The 20,409-nt window shown below is 33.1% G+C and overlaps 1 protein-coding gene across 1 annotated transcript; it reads right to left on the minus strand.

Moving 5' to 3' along the window:
• Positions 1-8,634: 8,634 nt before the first annotated feature.
• On the minus strand, positions 8,635-9,609 carry LOC112802736 (uncharacterized). The gene has a single exon (XM_025846082.3). The coding sequence runs from the start codon at positions 9,513-9,515 to the stop codon at positions 8,817-8,819; it is 699 nt and encodes a 232-aa protein (XP_025701867.1). The 5' UTR covers positions 9,516-9,609; the 3' UTR covers positions 8,635-8,816.
• Between the last annotated feature and the right edge of the window lie 10,800 nt (positions 9,610-20,409).

Genomic DNA, 20,409 nt, shown 5'->3' on the forward strand with positions numbered 1-20,409 from the left:
AACCCAACCCTTGGATAGCATAGCAACGTGAGAGGATTTGGTGAAAAATTTTTTAACCAAATTCTTTTCACCACAAAGTTGGCCAAACTAATATATGACCTCCAAACCTTCACCCAAAGGGATAGAAAGTCCTTCTATAAAATTTGGAAAAGATACAAGAAAATGTTGAGAAAGTGCCCTCATGACATGATTCCCAATTGGTTATAACATCAAACATTCTATGATGGAATTTTTCATACCTCAAGAACTTTGCTTGACTCTTCGGAAGGGGGTTTTCTCCATAGAACAACAACTGAAGAAGCATTGAAATTAATTGACATCATGGCCAACGACCAATATATGTATTCAATCAAGAGAACCATGAAGAAAATAGTGATAAAGTTGAATGCAATGGACTCACTTTTAGCACAAAATAAACTCATGTCCCAACAAATCTCCTCACTCACAAAACAAATGGAATACATATAGGTATCCGCAGTGAAAACACAAGTTATTACCCGTAACATGTGTGGAGGAGCTTACAAAGATGAAGAATGTGGGATACTCAAGGAAGAACAAGCACCCATTGAACAAGTGAATTACATGGAAAACTTTCAAAAACCACCATGCCATGATCCTTTTTCTAAAACCTACAATCCAGGATAGGAAACCACCTAAACTTTAGTTGGGGAATTCAAGAACAAAGAAATTCCAGTGTACCATATCAACAACAAGGCGTGCCCATGAAATCACAAATATATATATAAAAAAGTCTCCTCTCATGAAACCAAATTCTCCTCCCTTGAAACCACTATTGAAAAACTATCTCAATCCACTAACATCCTAGCCGAATCAATCTCCACTTTCATGCAACAAACAAGGAACTTCATGGATGAGACAAGAGCAAACTTCAAAAACCACAGTGCTTCTATTAGAAGCTTGGAAGTGCAAGTGGGTCAAATCGCTAAGCAATTCGCTATGAAACCTACTAACACTTTTCAAAGTGAAACAATGCCTAATCCAAGAGAAGAATGCAAGGTCATTAGCTTGAGAAATGGAAAAGTGCTTAACAAAAAGAATGAAGAGCAAGTTGAGAAGTCCATAGAGGCAGAGGAGAAGCAATAAAAAGGCTCTGTCCATGCACGAACTAAGGCTCAAAATGAGAAAGAAACAGTGACATCTTATGAGCAAAACATTTCATTCCCTCAAAGGCTCAAGGATCAGAACAAGAAAAAGCAATACTCCAAATTCTTAGACATGTTTAGGAAGATCTAAATCAACATTCCCTTCTTAGAAGTCTTGAAGTAAATGCCTCTCTACACTAAATTCATGAAGGAGTTGCTATCTAAAAAAAAGACCTTGAGAAAAGATGAGATAGTGGTAATGACCAACGAGTGTAGTGCAATTATCCAAAAAAATCTACTAAAGAAGATGAAAGATTTAAGGAGCTTCCGAATTCCATGCACCATTGGAAAACCCACTTTCGAAAAGGCATTATATGATTTCAGAGCAAACATCAATCTGATGCCCTTATCCATAATGAAGAAGCTAACAAATCAAAGAGGTAAAACAAACAAGAATAGCTCTACAAATGGTGGACAAATTAATGAAATATGCACATGGAGTAGTTGGAAACATCTTGGTCGAGGTGGAAAATTTTTTTCTCCCGGCCGATTTTGTGATTCTTGACATGGAAGAGGATGAGAATACCTTGCTCCAGACTATTCCTAGCCAACGGAAGAGCCCTCATTGATGTAGAAATGGGTGAATTAATGTTAAAGGTGCATGATGAACACTTGACATGTTTTCAAAATCATGCATCATCCAAATAAAAGAAGAATTGCACGAGAGTGGAATCATTTGATCCAAACATTAAGGAAACCCCTAAAGAAGCCTCTCGAAAACTCCACCTCCATGTTTGAAAACAAAAGAAAGTTAGCAGTGGTAAAATCGAGTGGTAAAATCGATTGACCTTAATAATTACAACTATGGCAACTATGGTAAGTTAATCTCACTTCGTCAACCCCTAACATCGAGGAGTAACTCAAGCAAGCATAATTTACCTTAATCCATAAGTCCTAGTTAACTTACTAATTAACTTAGTAAAAAGCTAGCGTCAACGGAAATAAGAGCCAACTAACAACCCAAGAGTTACCACTAAACGTTGGACATTATAACTCTAGTATCCTAGGAACTCATTTCCCAAGTCAAGATATGAAAATCTACTCAAAATTCATAATTGGCATTTTCACAAACACCTTGTGGGCATAAAAACAAAACATAAGAAATTGCAAAAGATAATGAAAACTATAACCAAACTATCCACAAAATCAACAATATAAACTCAATCAAGCAAGTATAAATCATAAAACATGAAATTCACCAACCAAAACTTCAAAAAATCAAAATTACATATATTAACAAAGTAACTTGAACAAGAGAAAAATATAACAAGAGTAGTATAAATTAAAAAGGGAATTAAAGAGTACTTACAATGAGATAAGCAAAATTCAAGATCAAAACTTAAACTATAAAATTCTACAATGAAATCTATGTAAATCCTAAGAGAGAATTTGAAGAAAGGTATTCTACACTACTCCTAGTTTTAATTATCTATCTAATGTGTGTAATGAGGCATCCTTGATATGAAAATGATGCACCCTTGATATAGCACCCCATGTAGCTTCAAAAACACCAAAAATCACAAGTCACGTGCTTCATTAATGAAGCCACGCTGAGACTTATGCGTACACACAGATGTGTGCGTACATACACTTGCTGATTTCTCTAATTGTGCGCGCACAGGAGTTTGTACGTACGCACACTTGACTGTGTGCTTTTCCTTTGTTTTCTTCAAGAAATCTCCCATTTTGCATGCTTTCTTCCTCTTTTTCCTAGTCATTCTTGTCTAATTGACCTGAAATCACTTAATAAAATATATTACGGCATCGAATGGAATTAAAATAGAATTAAAATGATCAATTTAAGCACAAAAACGCATATTTTCATATTTAGGTTCAAATCAGAAAAAAATCATAAAAATATACTATTTTGGTGATTAAATGTGAGTTTATGTGATAAAAGTCGTCTAATTAAAGCAAAAATGTGTGCTTTTTCTTTGTTTTCTTCAAGAAATCTCCCATTTTGCATGCTTTCTTCCTCTTTTTCCTAGTCATTCTTGTCTAATTGACCTGAAATCACTTAATAAAATATATTACGGCATCGAATGGAATTAAAATAGAATTAAAATGATCAATTTAAGCACAAAAACGCATATTTTCATATTTAGGTTCAAATCAAAAAAAAAATCATAAAAATATACTATTTTAGTGATTAAATATGAGTTTATGTGATAAAAGTCGTCTAATTAAAGCAAAAAATTATCACTAAATATGGACTCTATTAAATATAGACTTTATATTTTTAAATCAGAATATAAACAAATAGATATTAGAATGAATTCTCTATTAGATATCATCTTAATTTCATGTTTACTAATTTTGACATTAGGGTGACATACGTTTTCTTTTACAAGGAGATATATTGTAAAAGAGGAACTGATTTCATCTATAAATGTTACGTAAAGCATGACAGTTGTCTAAGTTGTCTATTTATGGTTCGATAGGTTTTCTATTAACTTAAGTTTTATTTATAATTTTTTGTTAATACGTTCTTCAAATATTGCTTGTGTGTATGTCTTTTCTAATCACAACAACCTCTTAATAATAATAATAATAATATAATGCTTCCAATTCATAAAAATATACTAGTGTAGCAATAAAAAAATTCAAAATCAAAACTTTCTTGCAGGTTTTTGGTTTGACTCTTGTTGAAGATTGGCAAACGCACCCCAACAACAACGTGACATTATTAGACAATTTGTCAAAAAGATGTAAGATTTTCATTTAATGCTATCAAGATTCATTCCCAGGTCAAGAATTCAATTATGATTTATCGTCACACGCCTCCTTAATTTTATCTCCACCTAAATTAATACTAAAATTAGTATTATCTATATTAGTCATAGTAATAAGTATTTTGAATTTTTTTAAATTAAAGTTTTGAATTCAGGTATTTGAATGTGATTTTAATGTTTTTTTTCTAGAGAGGTTCATACCTTTTTCAAAGAATTTTAATTAGATATAGAATTAAATTAAGTTAGTTGATTTTTCTAATAAGAAAATTCAAATGTCAGTTATTCAATTGAAATATAAAACCAAAATATAATATATGTTCATATTCTGTTTTATCTTATTTTTGCCAAAATTAATTTTAACTAAATTACTATTTTTAGGAAAATTAAATTACTGACAAATTAAATTTATTGAGGAACAAAATTAATGTCTAGATATTTTTGTTATACAAATATTATCTTTTATAAGTATGAAGTTAATTTTATTTATTTATAGATAAATTTATTAGCATTATATACTTTTATAAATAGAGCAGTTTAGTTTTTTTAATGGATTTATTGCCAAGAATTCAAATTAGATGAGCAAATAGTTAAATCTTCTCCAACCATGTGTTGCAAGAGACTGTTTTACTTGTTGGTGTGTTAGTGAATGTTTATATCATCACACACACACTCACACACATCTCTTCAAAAGGAAAGACATAATTTGACAAATTTGAAAATGGGGAGAGTGGAAAATTGGATAAGACTTGTTGCTGGGGCATATGCTGATGCATTAGCCCTTTGTCGCTTTGTAAAAGATGGATTACTGTTCTAAGCAACAACACCTGAAGCATTGAACTCCACTTTATTATATAATCCACATTACTGTGACCTGGATGGAAAATATATGGGGTACCCTTAATTAGCTTATTGGAAGGGCCTTGGTGCCCTTAGAATAATAATATCTAATTGCATGATTTTTCGTTTTTGAATAATGTTATTTGTATATTTAAAATTAATAGATTTTTTTTCTAAGTGTTAATTCATATTAAAGATAAAGATGTATATATGTTATCCTCAATAATAGTTATGGCCTCATCGTTTATGGGACCGTTATACTACGTACATTTTTCTTATAATTTTTATGCGGATAACAATAAAAAAATACATTAACGAGTTATAATTCAAATAATATAATTTTTTTATTTTCACATAAAAATTTTAAATTTGAATTTTATTTTTAATCTTAAAAAAAATAAAAAATACACTTTAATTATTTTTTTGTGACAAAATTATTTTTAAATTTTGTTAAAAAACATTCTTAAATAATTTAAAAATATAATAAAAATGTCTGTGATAAAAAAATCTGCCCCATTAGTGAAAAAAGGAGGTGGTTGTACTTGCCAATATCAACATTTCATTTGTCACATAAAAATTTATGTTTGTCATATTAATCTTTTTTGTTAACCTAGAATATCTTAGTATATTATTGTACATTTTATCACATTTTTAAATATTTTAAAAATATTTTTGTTGATTATAAAATTTAAAGATATTTTTATCAACAATAAAATTTGAATGTATTTTTATGATTTATCTTTTTCGTACCGTAAAACAAGTTTATTAGTTAAGATAAATATTTTATTATAAAAAAATCTTGAAAACTAACATATTACAGTAAATATTACAGTTAACATTTGATATTAGAAAAAAATAAAAAATATTCAAAATTTAATTATAGAAAATATCCGAAAATCTAAACTCAGTAAAATTTCATTTTGAGTGGACTTCGTTCTAAATTTATTTGAAATTTTACTGTTGTGTCTGCTGAAATTGATGGCTATAATGTTGATTTTTTAGAGTTACGATATATTATATTATTCTATGTTTTGAAGATTAGAATAAGCTAAATACAGAAACAAAATTAAACTCCCGTTTCTTTAATTACTCAAAGGAATAAAGACTGCGTTTGTTTAAGACACGGAATACTAAAATAAGAATATAGAAACATAAAATTTTGTTTGATATATAAATAAAATATAAATAAAAATATTATATCTAAAAATATTAAATTAATATATTTTATATTTATTTTAATAAAAAATATAAAAATATTAATAAAAAATATAATTTTTTATTATTTTTATTAATTTTTATAATTATATTTTTTATTATTATATTTTTTTAAATTTTTTAAATAAAAAATATAAAAATAAATTAAATTTTTATAATTTATTTTAATTTATCATTAAATAAAATATAAAAATACTAATTTTTATATTTTTATTATTTATATTTTATTTTTTAATATCTTATCCTATTTTATTATCAAACCACTCACAGCCAAATAGAACAAAAGAAATTTAAGTCTCAACCGAGTAAGGTCGACGCAAATTTTATATTCCAATATCTCTATAATATATCCATCTTATATTAGGTTCTACAGTCTCAGTCTCGTAGAACAGTAATGGTTATAATTAGTATTTGTTTTTCTTCTTTTATTTATTGTTTCTGGAGTTTCTAGTGGTGGAAAACCTTTTGTTCTTTTATTTATTGTTTCTGGAGTTTTTAGTGGTGGAAAACCTTTTGATTTCATGTTTTGCTGCTTGTGAATTTCAAGTGTATTAAGAGCTCATTTGAAAAATTTTAAAAGTATTTTTTTAATGTTTGACTTATATTTATATCTAATATAATTTTTAAAATTAAATAACAGTTTTTTAAAAAGTTATTTAAAAATTTATAAAAAAATTTAAAATAATTTACTTCTCTCATAATACTACTATTTTTTATCATATTTTTATAAAATAAATACTTTTAAAACTAAAAAATTTAAATACAAAATAACTTATTTATTAATTATTTTTAATAGAATTATTTATTGTTTAAGCTATTTTTTCAAAAAGAATTTAATTAAGCTGTATATCCAAATTAGACCTAAATATATTGGTATTTTAATAATTTTAATGGTATTAATATATATTAATTAAAATTAATATATATTATTAGTTGTGATTAAAAATTATAATTAATATATATTAAAAAATTAATATATTTTTTAATAATTTTAACAGTATTAATATATATTAAAGAAAAATATAAATAGATAATAGTTTTTGTAAAACAATATGAACAATAGTCTTAATAAAATAAAAATATTAAATTACTCATCTAAATCTAATATTAGAATAACCATCCACATACCTATTAAATTAAACATCCATTATTTATATTGTTAAAAAAAATCATTATTTACCTATATTTCTCGTATATTAATTATGATCCACTACGTACCCTCACTGGCACCTATCACCTCCACCACCAGCATTTGTCGTATATTGGCCCTCACTTAAATTACTCTGTTCAACAACAATGGACACACATCCTTTTGGGTCTATGTGACTATGTCGATATATGTATGTATTGTATGTATGTGTCTATGTATCTTTTCAGAATTATCATGATCCATTATTCTTTTGCTTTTGCACGTGCATATCTTATGTCCATAGTTACATAAAATACAATAGATTCTGATATAGGGACGAATACGCGGTTCGCGACACAACATATATAAAATATTTTATGTAAAATATATATTATAATGTTCTGGTAGAGAAATAAATTGATATACAATATGCGTGAATTGGTATATACTATTCAGTGAATTTTTATAACTATACTCATGCCTATCATCACTTCTTCTTACCCTCCTTGCATTGCATTGGTCCTGCAAAAGACAAAATAAAATAAAGCTTCTCTCTCTCTATCTAAAGCTGAGATCAAGTGTTTTGTTTCCCATTAAGCTTTTTGTTATTACTATTTCTTTGCTGTTCATATATTGTCTTTTTTTCCCTATAGTAACTATACTATTTCCATTTTTATTACTGTTGCGAATTTGCGATGACATAGACGCCAATTTTCATTTGTTAATTTTTATGATGATAGTAGATAGATAGATAATAGGTACTAATTATATATACTGGTTGGTGATGAATGATGATGTTACTGACCGCATCATATATGTTAGGTACACTTCTTCATCATCTACATGATCATGATGATCAATTAATACGCGGCGAGATGTTAGCCCAATAATAAGTGTTTAAAAAAATTCCAAAAAACTAATTACCACATAAATCAAGTCAAGTTAAATTTTTGTATTTTTAATTTAAAAATTTTAAAAATTAAAATAATAAAAATTTATTTTTTATTTCTTATAATAAACTTTTTATTTTTCAACTAGTTACAACTACCCTCCTAACTGATTTTTAGCGAAACCGTTTTATTTTTTTGGTTCTCTTTCTTCGCATTCATACTCTCTGGGAATGAAACTGTGTATCTTACGAGTTCAGCTAGAGAGAATATGGACTATTTGTATAATATGTACAATGGACTATTGAGTTGTAAAATAAATATTTTTCATATTATCTAGAATAACTATCCGAGTACTAGGGATAATAAATATCTTCCAAAAAACTTTAACTGTAACACTAATAATTATATTTCTAATATTCCATAAATTTCTATTGTACACATTGTACAAATATTCTATTAGCTTCTCATATTTTCCCGTATCTTACTCTAGTTTCCCTGCAATACTGAACTCTCTCAAAGAAATATTTGAAATTTTTTTATTAGAAATTATAGATAATTTCATTTGAATATTCGAAATTTCGTAAAGATATCATTCTCTTAATATTGATTATTTATATATTTATTCGAACCTGTAATCAGTGATTGAAAAAAAGAGAAATACCGGTTACTAAGGAAAAAAAGAACATGTAGAGCTGTTATTTAATCTTATCTGAACTCACTCGCGTACAGCTCCGTTGGATCAAACTAATAAAACATGGGTCAAAATAAAGTAAAAAACAAAAGATAAGAAGAAGATGGAAAATAGAGTAATATACGTATGATCAATTTTATATAATATATATAGCCTCAATTAGTGAACATGGTTCTTGGTTTCCTCATCTCTGAGAATTTTAGTAGTAGTAGTGTTCTTGCAAGGAACATCATCATTATCATTATTATCGTTGTTGTCGTCTTCGTCATCGTCAAAATCGAAACCTCTGACAGCACAACCAAACGAGTTTCCACTTATCTCCGCTATCATTTGGCGGAGATCGGAAGCTTCTTCCTTGAGTCTTGCATTCTCCTGAAGAACTCTATCATGTGACTCAGACATGTTGTTGAGCTTGTCAATAAGGTTGTGATTCTCGCTTCTGAGCCTAACAACCTGAGACCAGAGTTCGTCAAGGTGTTTCTGCTTCCTCATCCTCGACCTCCGAGCCGACTCGCGGTTCGATATCATCCGCCTCTGCTTTCGCTCGTCAATCACGCTGAGCGGAAGCTCGTCGGCTTCGTCGGAGGTCGTTGAGTTGCTGCTGAGGCATGACGAATTATGAGGGACAATAAAGTCATTTCCTAATGCACAAGGGAAGTTATTGTTATTGTAACTGTAGATGGGTATGTTGGTTAAGAGCGTGTTTAGATTATCACGGAAGGTTGGGATTTCACTATGAATCAAGCAACTGAGGTTATTATTATTATTATTATTATCATTATTATAAGGTGGAACAAGAAATTGGTTTTCTGGTGCTAGATACTGGATACCTCTCATATCAATCTCACTAGGAATCATGGCTATAATTGGAATTTACAATAAAAGAAGGTGATACTATTTATGAGAGTTCCCTAAATATGATATGATATGAAAGGAGAACTGGGGAAGGTAGTGTAAGATATGGGGGAATTTATAGGAAGATTACGGGCTTGAATTATTGGCTAATTTCAACGAGAATACTTATTTGTATATATATTTAATAATTTAATAATAAAACGATACATTTCGCTTAAGGAGAAAATTATATTTTATTTTATAATTATAAAATAATAAATATTTAATCAGTACGTATATTAAATAAATTATAGAATTATATTTTGTATAAATGAATAATTTAATTTTTATATAGACTTAATTCTAAGAATTTATTTTTGGACATGAAAAAATTATATATAACACATAAATGAGTCTAATATTTATTATATATAAGTTGAGTAAAATTAATATATTGGAATATTATATATATATTTTGATAAAATTTCTTCTATATAAGAATTATTTAGAGCAACGAGACACAGTTTCAGGGCTTACATGGGCACAAGTTCAACAACTATTTGGAAGTGCAACTAATATATGCATGTGGCTATGAGTATTCCATGTCATAAAGTTATTGAGTTGTATCTTATTGTATGTGGCTACAGGTAAGACTGTCTGCGATAGATTTAATATTGTTATTATTGTCTAATCCATGGCACTCTGTTCACGTTTGCCATACGTAGTATGCTGCAATGAAGATTTATGATTTCAATACTGTCTTGTAGCAGCAGCTACCGCCCTCGTCAAGAGAGAAAAAGTAGATGACGCATGGTTCTTTAAAGGATAATAAAAACCAATCAACATGTAATAGCCCAACAAAACATTTATATACATATATATATAAAATCTAATGACGACTACTTTTATTAAAATTTGGTAGTATTTAATTAATAAAAAAATAACTAATTTTATATTATTGAATAAAATTTTTAATTATTAAAAATATAATGATAATTAATTAATAGTTACAAATCATAAAATTTATTGATTTTCAAGTACTCTCCTATATATATTCAAAATTACAAATTCAAAATCTAATGTTAACTGGTATTGCCTTATTTTTATATTTTTTTTTAGATTAATCGATCTTTAAATTATAATTATAATTCAAATGCAAAATGGCAAATCAATTTATAATTTGGTAAGCCACTAGAAATCGTCTATTCATAAAACCTTTTTTGTAAAGGTATAGAGATATTTAGGACAATTTAGAGAGAATTAGTTATACCTTCTTCTAGTTCAAGACAAAGTTATAAATAGTTACAATTAATATAGAGAAATAATTTGGATATTAATTAGTCTTTTTTAAGTTCGTTTGATTTTTGTATATGTTTTTTTTTTATTTGTCTGATCTTATGCTATTTTTTTATTTTGGAATTTACCAAAAATTGAATACAAGATTTTTTGGAATAGAGCTCCGATATCATATCATAAAATTACTTATTCCAAAAACTTAAACTGATTAAAAAAGGCAATATTGATGATTATATCGCTAACACTATTAAGGCACCACAAATGGATAATATATAGCTAACAGTATCTATCTTAAGCCCTTTAGGCTATGTTTATTTTGAGAAACTAATATTAGAAAAATAAATAAAATAAAAATAAAAATATTTTAATTCTTATTTACTTTTTCTATTTATACTTCTTCTCATCTCTACTCATATCATTCGACTTCTATCCCTTTCTCATTTTTCATCTTCACTTTTATTTCTCTCTTCTTCTTCTCTCTTCACATCTAACTAGAAGCTCTTTGATCCAAGTGGTACAAAAAGCTTTCTTCTTTTCTTTCTTTTCTTTTTTTCTTGTTTATGACCATGAATAGGGAGAAAGAACCCCTCTTGACTCTTGATTCTTAACCTGAGAAGACTCTAAGAAGGCATTTACAGGAAACTAAAGCACAACACTCCGGAAGAGACCTTTCAAAAAGTTTTGAACAAGAACTGGAGGACATGGCCGAACCTCAAGAGGAGGCAAGAAAGATCCTTGGTGACTTCACCATGCCTACCTCTGACTTTTATGGCAGAAGCATCTCTGTACTTGCTATTGAAGCTAACAATTTTGAGTTTAAACCTCAGTTAGTCTCTCTTTTGCAGCAGAACTGCAAATTTCATGGTCTTCCAATGGAAGATCCCCATTAGTTTTTAGATGAGTTCTTACAAATTTGTGATACTGTAAAGACTAATGGAGTTAATCCTGAAGTTTACAAGCTAATGCTCTTTCCCTTTGCTTTAAGAGACAGAGCTAAGCTATGGTTGGATGCCCAAACAAGAGAGAGTCTTGACTCTTAGAAAAAGCTGGTTAATGCTTTTCTGGCTAAATTCTTTCCTCCTCAAAGGATGAGCAAGATTAGAATGAAAGTTCAAACCTTCAGACAAAGAGAAGGTGAATCCCTTTATGAAGCTTGGAAAAGATACAAGCAAATGATCAGGAGATGTCCTCCTGACATGCTCTCAGAATAGTCCATCATAGGCGTGTTCTATGATGGCCTGTCTGAGATATCCAAGATTTCATTGGATAGCTTTGTAGGTGGATCCCTCCACTTGAAGAAAACACCTGTAGAAGCAAGAGAACTCATTGAGATGGTTGCTAACAACCAGTTCATGTACACTTCTAAAAGAAACTCTGTAAATCATAGAGCATCTCAAAAGAAAGGAGTTCTTGAGGTTGATACTCTGAATGCCATCTTAGCCCAGAATAAGATATTGACTCAGCAAGTCAATATGATTTTCCAGCATCTGACTAGAATGCAAACTGTAGTTGGCAGTACTCAAGAAGCTTCTTCTGAAACAGAAGCTTATGATCTTGATCAACCCACCATGGAGGAGGTGAATTACATCGGAGAACCCTATGGAAACACCTATAGTCTTTCATGGAAGAATCATCTTAACCTCTCGTGGAAGGATCAACAGAAACCTCAACAAGGTTTCAATCAAGGTGGTAGGAACCAGAATAGGTTCAACAATAGACCACCATTTTCATATTCTCAAGGGAATATGGAGACCTCTAAGCAGAGCCTTTCTGACTTAGCCATTTTAGTCTCCAGCCTCACTAAGACCACCCATAGTTTCATTGATGAAACAAGGTCCTCCATAAGAAACTTGGAGGTACAAGTTGGTCAATTGAGCAATAGGATCCCTGAGACTCCTCCTGACACTCTTCCTAGTAACACTTAGGTGAATCCAAGAGAAGAGTGCAAGGCTATAACCATGGAGGTAAAGGCCGAATCTGAGGAGAATGGGAAGGCGTTGAACGCCAGTGAAGAAGCCTTCATTGGCCGTTCAACACCCACAATGGTAGCAAGCCTGGAGTTAAACGCCAGTGAGGAACCCCTCACTGGGCATTTAACGCCCATCCTAACAGAAAAGCTGGCGTTGAACGGCAGCCAGGGAGCACTGGCTGGGCGTTCAACGCCTAAACACCCAGGCTTCCTGGTGAGGAACCCCTCACTGGGTGTTCAACGGCCAACCATGCAGCCATTCTGGTGCTAAATGCCAGTGAAGAACCCCTCATTGGGTGTTCAACGCCCACACACCCAGGGAAGCTGGCGTTGAACACCAGCAAGGACATCCCTACTGGGCGTTCAACGCCCAGAATGCTAGAGAAATTGGTGTTTAACGCCAGTCAGGTGGATAGCAAGGGCGTTCAACGCCCAATAAGCTGACAGAGCTGGCGTTGAACGCCAGTGAAAGCACACCCTTTAAGTGCTTAAAGCCCACTCAAAAACCCTCTAGCCCAAAACCAAGCAAAACCATAAAGACCATTGAGGTTCCTCTAAATGCACTTCTGCAGTGTATAAGTTCTGATGACTATTCATCCTCAGATGAGGATGAAGACACTAGGGAAGAGCAAATTGCTTGATACCTAGGAGCTCTTATGAAGCTAAATGCTAAGTTATTTGGTACTAACCCTCTGGAGGAAGAACCTCCGCTGCTTACCAAAGAACTCCATGCTTTGGTTCAGCAAGATCTACCTCAGAATCTTTCAGATCCTGGACACTTTCTGATTCCTTGCACCATAGGCACCATGACTTTTGATAAGACTCTGTGTGACCTAGGGTCAAGCATTAACCTCATGCTACTCTCTGTAATGAAGAAGTTGGAAATACTTGAGATATAAGCTGCACACATCTCATTAGAGATGACAGACAAAATCATGAAGAGGCCATATGACTTAGTGGAGGATGTCTTGGTTAATGTTGAATACCACTACATCCCTGCAAACTTCATAGTTTTGGATATAGGAGAGAATGAGGATGACTTTGTCATCCTTAGAAGGCCTTTCAATTTCTAGCCACACCCAATGTTATCATTGATGTGGCTAAGGGAGAACTAACCCTACAATTAGGGAAAGATCACATCTTATTTAAGATGCGTCATCCCAATTCTCCCTCTAAAAGAGAGATAACTGTGCAACACCTAGTGTGCCAACCCTCTGTTTCTGTGCAGAGCTATGTAGAGCCCCCAGACATCCATTCTAAGTTTGGTGTTGGGAAGTCATCAATAAGCTCTAAGCACAAAAGTACTAAAAAAAAGTACCTAAAGGCTGGAGGGACAAGAAAGTTCTTACTAAAGGCCTCTCACCTGGTATGAGAGTTGTCTTCACTAAGAAGCCAGTCTTACCACATACAGTGAGTCGTGTCCTATCTCTAGAGCATGTAGAGCTCATTAATGAGAGGACAGGAAGAAAATTCACTGTTAGGGGCAAAAATCTGAGCCCATACTCACCTCTGTAAGGAGCTAAAGGTCAAGCTAGTAACGTTAAAAGAGTGCTTGTTCGGAGACAACCCAACTTTATTTAATTATTTTTCATCATTTTTATGTTTTCAGAGTCATGATCATATGCATCAGTCAAGAGAGAGAATTTCACAGCAGTGAAAACAGAACACTCTGGATAGAGTGTTAAAGTTGAACGCCAGCCAGGGTATCCCTATTGGGCGTTCAACGCCCATCATGGGCAGCATTACTGGCGTTGAACGCTAGCCAGGGAGCAACCCCTGGGCATTCAAATGCTAATGTAGAGAAGCAGAGAATCTGGATTCCCTATCCTCTCAAGACCTGTAGGTCCCACAGCATCTTCACCTACACCACTTAACCCCACCTACTTTCACACTTTCCCATATACAATTCCCTATAAATCATAGCCCAATCAAATCCATACCACTTCCTCAAACCATGATAACTCCCACCTACCCCCACCCACTTCAAAATCAAAGGCCGAGCCCTCTCTCTCCCTCTCTATCTTTTTATTTTCTTCTTCTTATACTCCACTATTCTTCTTCCTTTATTTTTGCTCAAGGACGAGCAAAGTTTTAAGTTTGGTGTTGGAAAAGCACAGCTTTTTTTCTTTCTATTACCATTTATGGCACCCAAGGTTGGAGACTCCTCTAGGAAGAGGAAAGGAAAGACAGTAGCCAATCCCTCTGAATCTTGGGAGATGGAGAGATTCATCACCAAAGCTCACCAAGACCACTTCTATCGAGTAGTGGCTGAGAAGAAAATGATCCCTGAGGTCCCTTTCATGCTCAAGAAGAATAAGTATCCAAAATCCGAAGAGAGATCCGAAAAAGAGGTTGGGAAGTCCTAACCAATCTCATTCAAGATATTGGGATTCTCATGGTGCAAGAGTTCGATGCTAATGCATGGGTTACTAAAAACCATGACACTAGTGTGAACCCAAATCCAAGGAGTTGGATCGCCATGGTCCGAAGAAGAATCTTATATTTTAACCCAAAAAGTGTGAGGTTGGCATTCAACTTGCCTTTAATACAAGGAGATTCTCATCCTTATACTAAGAGAGTAAACTTTGATCAGAGATTGGATCAAGTGCTCTCTGACATCTATGTGGAAGGAGCAGAATGGAAAAGAGATTCCCAAGGCAAGCCCATTCAGTTAAGAAGGGTTGACCTTAAGCCCACAGCTAGAGGATGGTTGGAATTCATCCAAAGATCCATCATCCTCACTAGCAACTGGTTAGAAGTGACTGTTGACTGAACCATCATGATTCATTGCATCATGATTGGAACTGAGATGGAAGTACATGAGGTGATTCCTCAAGAAATGTACAAGGTAGCTAAGTAGCCTCACACCAATGCCAGGTTGGCATCCCACACCTCATCTGTCACCTATGCAATTCAGTTGGAATTGTCATAAATAGAGATGTCTTTATTGGGGAGGATAAGCCCATCACAAAGAAGCGGATGGAGCAAACTAGAGAGCATGCACAAGAGCCTATGCATCCGCCTCAGTATGAAATCCCTGATATGCCTCAAGGGATGTATTTTACTCCCCAAAGCTATTAGGATCAATGGAAAACTTTGAATTCTCTTCTGGAATTGAGCACTAACATAGAGGAATTGAGGATAGAGCATCAATGGCATGCCACCACCCTCAATAAAATAAGAGAAAATCAAAGAGCCATATGGGAAGACCAAAGGGCTATGAGGGAAGAGCAAAAAAGACAAAGGGATGACATAGAAGAGATCAAGCATCACATTGGATCCTCAAGAAGGAGCACTAGACGCCACCCTTAAAGGTGGATTCGATCTCTTTACAATCCTTTCTTGTTATTTTTCTATTTTCTGTCTGTTTATTTATCTGTTCTCTTATTCTAGTTGCATGATCATTTGCATTGATGTCTTTAAACTGTAAAATGTCCCATATATCTCTCACCTTGCTTAAAAGAAAAAATTTTATTGAAAAGAATTGAGAGATATATGAATTTCAAGTTTAAAATAAGATTAGTTTAATTATGTTGATGTGGTGTCATTTACTTTTGTTTTCTGAATGTATGAATAAACAGTGCATATTTAAAGTTGTAATTTTAGAATGTTAGCTCTTGAAAGAATAAGAAAAAAGGAAAAATATTATTGATAATCTGAAAAATCTAAAAATTGATTCTTGAAGCAAGAAAAAGCAGCAAAAAGAAAAAGCATGATGCAAAAGAAAACAAAAATTTATGAATCCAAAAAAGAAAGAAAAATGGCGAAAAAAAAGAAAAAAATAGAAAAATCCATTACTACCCAAAAATACAAGAAAATGAAGACAGATTGAAAAAGTCAATAACCCTTTAAACCAAAAGACAAGGGTAAAAGGACCCAAGTCTTTGAGCATCAGTGGATAGGAGGGCTCAAAGGAATAAAATTATGGCCTAAGTGGCTCAATCAAGCTGTCCCTAACCATGTGCTTGTGGCGTGAAGGTGTCAAGTGAAAAGCTTGAGACTGAGCGGTTAAAGCCGTGAAAAGAGTGTGCTTAAGAACTCTGGACACTTATCTGGAGACTCTAGCAAAGCTTAGTCACAATCTGAAAAGGATCACCCAGTTAAAGTGTCTGTGGCATTATTGTATCCGGTGGTAATACTGGAAAACAAGGTACTTCGGGTCACGGCCAAGACTCTGAAAGTTGTGTTCAAGAATCAAAATAAGCTTAACTAGGAGTGTCAATAATATCATATATATTCTAAGTTGCTAAAGATGCCAACCATTCTGAGTTTCAATGGATAGTGAGATGCCAAAACTATTCAGAAGCAAAAAGCTACTAAGTTCCGCTCATCTGATTTTAACTAAGCTTCATTTGAAACTTAGAAATTTATTGTATCTTAATCTTCATTTTTATCCTAATGTGTTTTTAGTTTCTTGGGGACAAGCAACCGTTTAAATTTGGTGTTGTGATGAGCGGATATTTTATACGCTTTTTGGCATCATTTTATATAGTTTTTAGTAGTTTTTATTTAGTTTTTATTAAGTTTTTATAGGTTTTAGTGTTAAATTCACATTTTAGATTCTACTATAAGTTTTTATGTTTTTGTACAATTTCAGGTATTTTCTGGCTGAAATTGAGGAGCTAGAGTAGAAGTCTAATTCAGAGACAGAGAAAGCACTGCAGATGCTGTCCAAATCTGACCTGCCTTCATTCGAAAGAGCTTTTCTGGAGCTATAGAAGTCCACATGGAGCGCTCTTAATAGCTATGAAAAGATTACTTCTAGAGCTTTCCAGCAATATATAATAGTTCATACTTTGCTTCGGATTAGAAGGCCCAAAACTGGCATCCAACGCCAGCTTCTTGCCCCCTTCCAGGCGTCCAGCGCTCAAAGAGCAGAGACCAATGTACAAACGACCAAAGAGGACCCCGTAGCTGGAGTTCCATGCCCAAGAGACATCATAGCACGTGGATCTCATCAAAGCTCAGCCTAAACACTCACCAAGTGGGCCCCAGAAGTGAATTTTAGCACTATATATACTATTTTATCCTTTACTAGTCATCTGTTTAGTATTTAAAGTTATTTTTACAGACCTCTTAGGAGGACAGCCATTATTTTCGAGTTTTACATTGTATTTTACTTTAGTGTGAGTTTTTAAACCTCCTAGGTTGAGGGGAGGAGCCCTGCTGAGTCCTATGAATTAATAAAAGTATTATTGTTTCTTCTCTGATTCGTGTTTGATCTGTTTCTAAGATGTATCTCCGATCTTCATCATGGTGAATAGGATGATCTGACATATTAGCTCTATTCATCACATTAAGACAAACGTGCCTGGCAAACACCCGCGTCTACTTGGGTTCATGTGAATACGTGATTGGAAAGCACGAACCAACAACTATATTTATACATCTCTCAGACGGTTAATCCATGACTTTGTTAAGGACTTCTCGAGACACCAATTCAGCCGATTTCTGGGGAGATTAGGGTCTCCGTGGTATAGGCTAGAATCCATAGAAGCAGTGTTCTCTGATCCGAAAGATTCGACCTTGTCTGTGGCGCTTTGAGTAGGATCGCTCGGAGAATCACTTGCTAAGTGCTTCACCCTTCGTCAGATTGGATGACCATGGCCAATGGCGTTCAATCTGTAGTAGAGGAGATCAATGACCACGGCCCATGGCATTGATCACATACAGCCTGTCATAGAAGAAGATCATTCACAAGCAGAGAAGATAGTAGTACTGATGAATGGATTTTTGATGGTTCATAATTTCACAAATGAATTCTCGTTGCAAGTATAGTTCCTAAACCAAACAATAATCTTTTTATACAAAAAGTTGTTTGTCACTAAAACAAACCCCTAAATTTATAAACCGAAGTATTGAAACCTCGGGTCGTTCTCCCTAGGAATTACAATAGAGTGTCTTGTTATTGGTTGTGAGTTATTTTGGGGTTTTGATATGAAGCATGAAAGATAAATGGCAAGAAAGTAAACTAAGGCCTAAAAAGGTCTTGGCAAGGGTTGGTGGTCAAGGATCTCTATCCTAATCACTAACCACAATATGAGAATTGGCAAGGATTAATCTCATTAAATCATCCTCTAACTAGTAGTAAAGGAAAGTCAAATAAGCTATATCAATCCTAGTCCATAAGTCCTAACTCTCCACTAATTCAATTAGTGAGAACTAGAGTAAATGGCTCCTAATCATCAATTACTTGGACATTAGTGACTCAAGAGTTCCTAAGTTACCTTTCCAAGCCAAGAGTATAAAATTCTACTCTAAAATCCAACCAAGCATTTCATCAAACACTTGGAGGGTACAAAAGAAAAGCATAGTAAATTGATAACAAGAGTAGAATCTAACAACAATTATTGAAAAGAATTAATAACAACAATCAAAAGAAACACATTTATTATGAATTACCTTGATTGAATTGAAAGAGAGTAGAAGAAACAAAAGTAGATCTACAACAAAAACACAAGAACAACATAAAGGAAATTACAATAAAAGAATGGAAGAAGAATGAATGTAACAACAAGGAATTGAGAAGATAGAAGTAGAAGAAGATGAATTAAAATCTAGATCTAAGAACTAAACCTAATCCTAATCCTAATCCTAGAGAGAAGTGAGAGCTTCTCTCTCTAGAAACTACTTCTAACTAATCCTAATGAGTGTGTAATGAACTAATGTCCCTTTGTTCTTCAATCCTTAGCTTTAAATAGCATTTTTGGCGCCAAAGTTGGTTGAGATTGGGCCCCACAACCCTTCAGAATTCGTTGGCCACGTTTTCATTAAAAAAATCATAAACCAGCACCGACGCGTACGCGCATAGCACGCGTACGCGTCCATGGGGTAATTCGCAGGTGCGCGCAAGCGCCAGGTGCGCGTCCATGGGCGAGTTCAACTTCTTTGACTTTTCATGATTTCTCCACTTTGCATGCTTTCCCTCTTCACTCCTTTGATCCATTCCTAGCCTTTTCAATCTGAAATCACTAACAAACATATCAAGGCATCTAGTGGAATCAAAGGGAGATTTAAACCATCAAATTAAGGGTTTAAAAGCATGTTTTCACATCTAAGCACAAATAAGGAGACAATCACAAAATCATGCTATTTCATTGAATAAATGTGGGTAACAGGTGATAAAAGCTCTTAAAATCAATACAAGATAAATCGTCAAAACGGGGTTTATCAACCTCCCCACACTAAAACCAAGCATGTCCTCATGCTTAAACCAAGAATGAAGTAAAGGGCATGGAATTTATTCAATGGAACTAACTAAATGCAATCTACCTACATGCAACTATCTAAATGAATGCAATTGCTTAGTCAAAATAAATCAATTCCCAAGAAGCATATATGCACAAGGGCTAAGGACTAGCAAGTCTACTCCACAATTGAATTGAGCTATTAAATATTTTTACAAACTTGCATGAAAGGAGATGATCATGGGTGGAAACATGTAATTGAGCAATCGAACCCTCACCGGTAGTGTTTGCACTCTATTCGCTCAAGTGTTTAGGATCGATTCTCTCAATCCTCTCCTAATCATGCTTTCTAAGATTTGTTTTTCTTCTAACAATCAACAAATATTTCATGCATGCATACATATATCATGAGGTCTTTTCATAGGTTGTAATGGGGCTAGGGTCAAGGTAGGATGCATATTTGGTT

The sequence above is a fragment of the Arachis hypogaea genome, chromosome 5 (genome assembly GCF_003086295.3).
Source record: "Arachis hypogaea cultivar Tifrunner chromosome 5, arahy.Tifrunner.gnm2.J5K5, whole genome shotgun sequence".
NCBI lineage: Eukaryota > Viridiplantae > Streptophyta > Magnoliopsida > Fabales > Fabaceae > Arachis > Arachis hypogaea.

Bases quoted from the DNA above. Each gene is read 5' to 3' on its own strand.
- LOC112802736 (XM_025846082.3), bottom strand. From the start codon at position 9,515: ATGATTCCTAGTGAGATTGATATGAGAGGTATCCAGTATCTAGCACCA.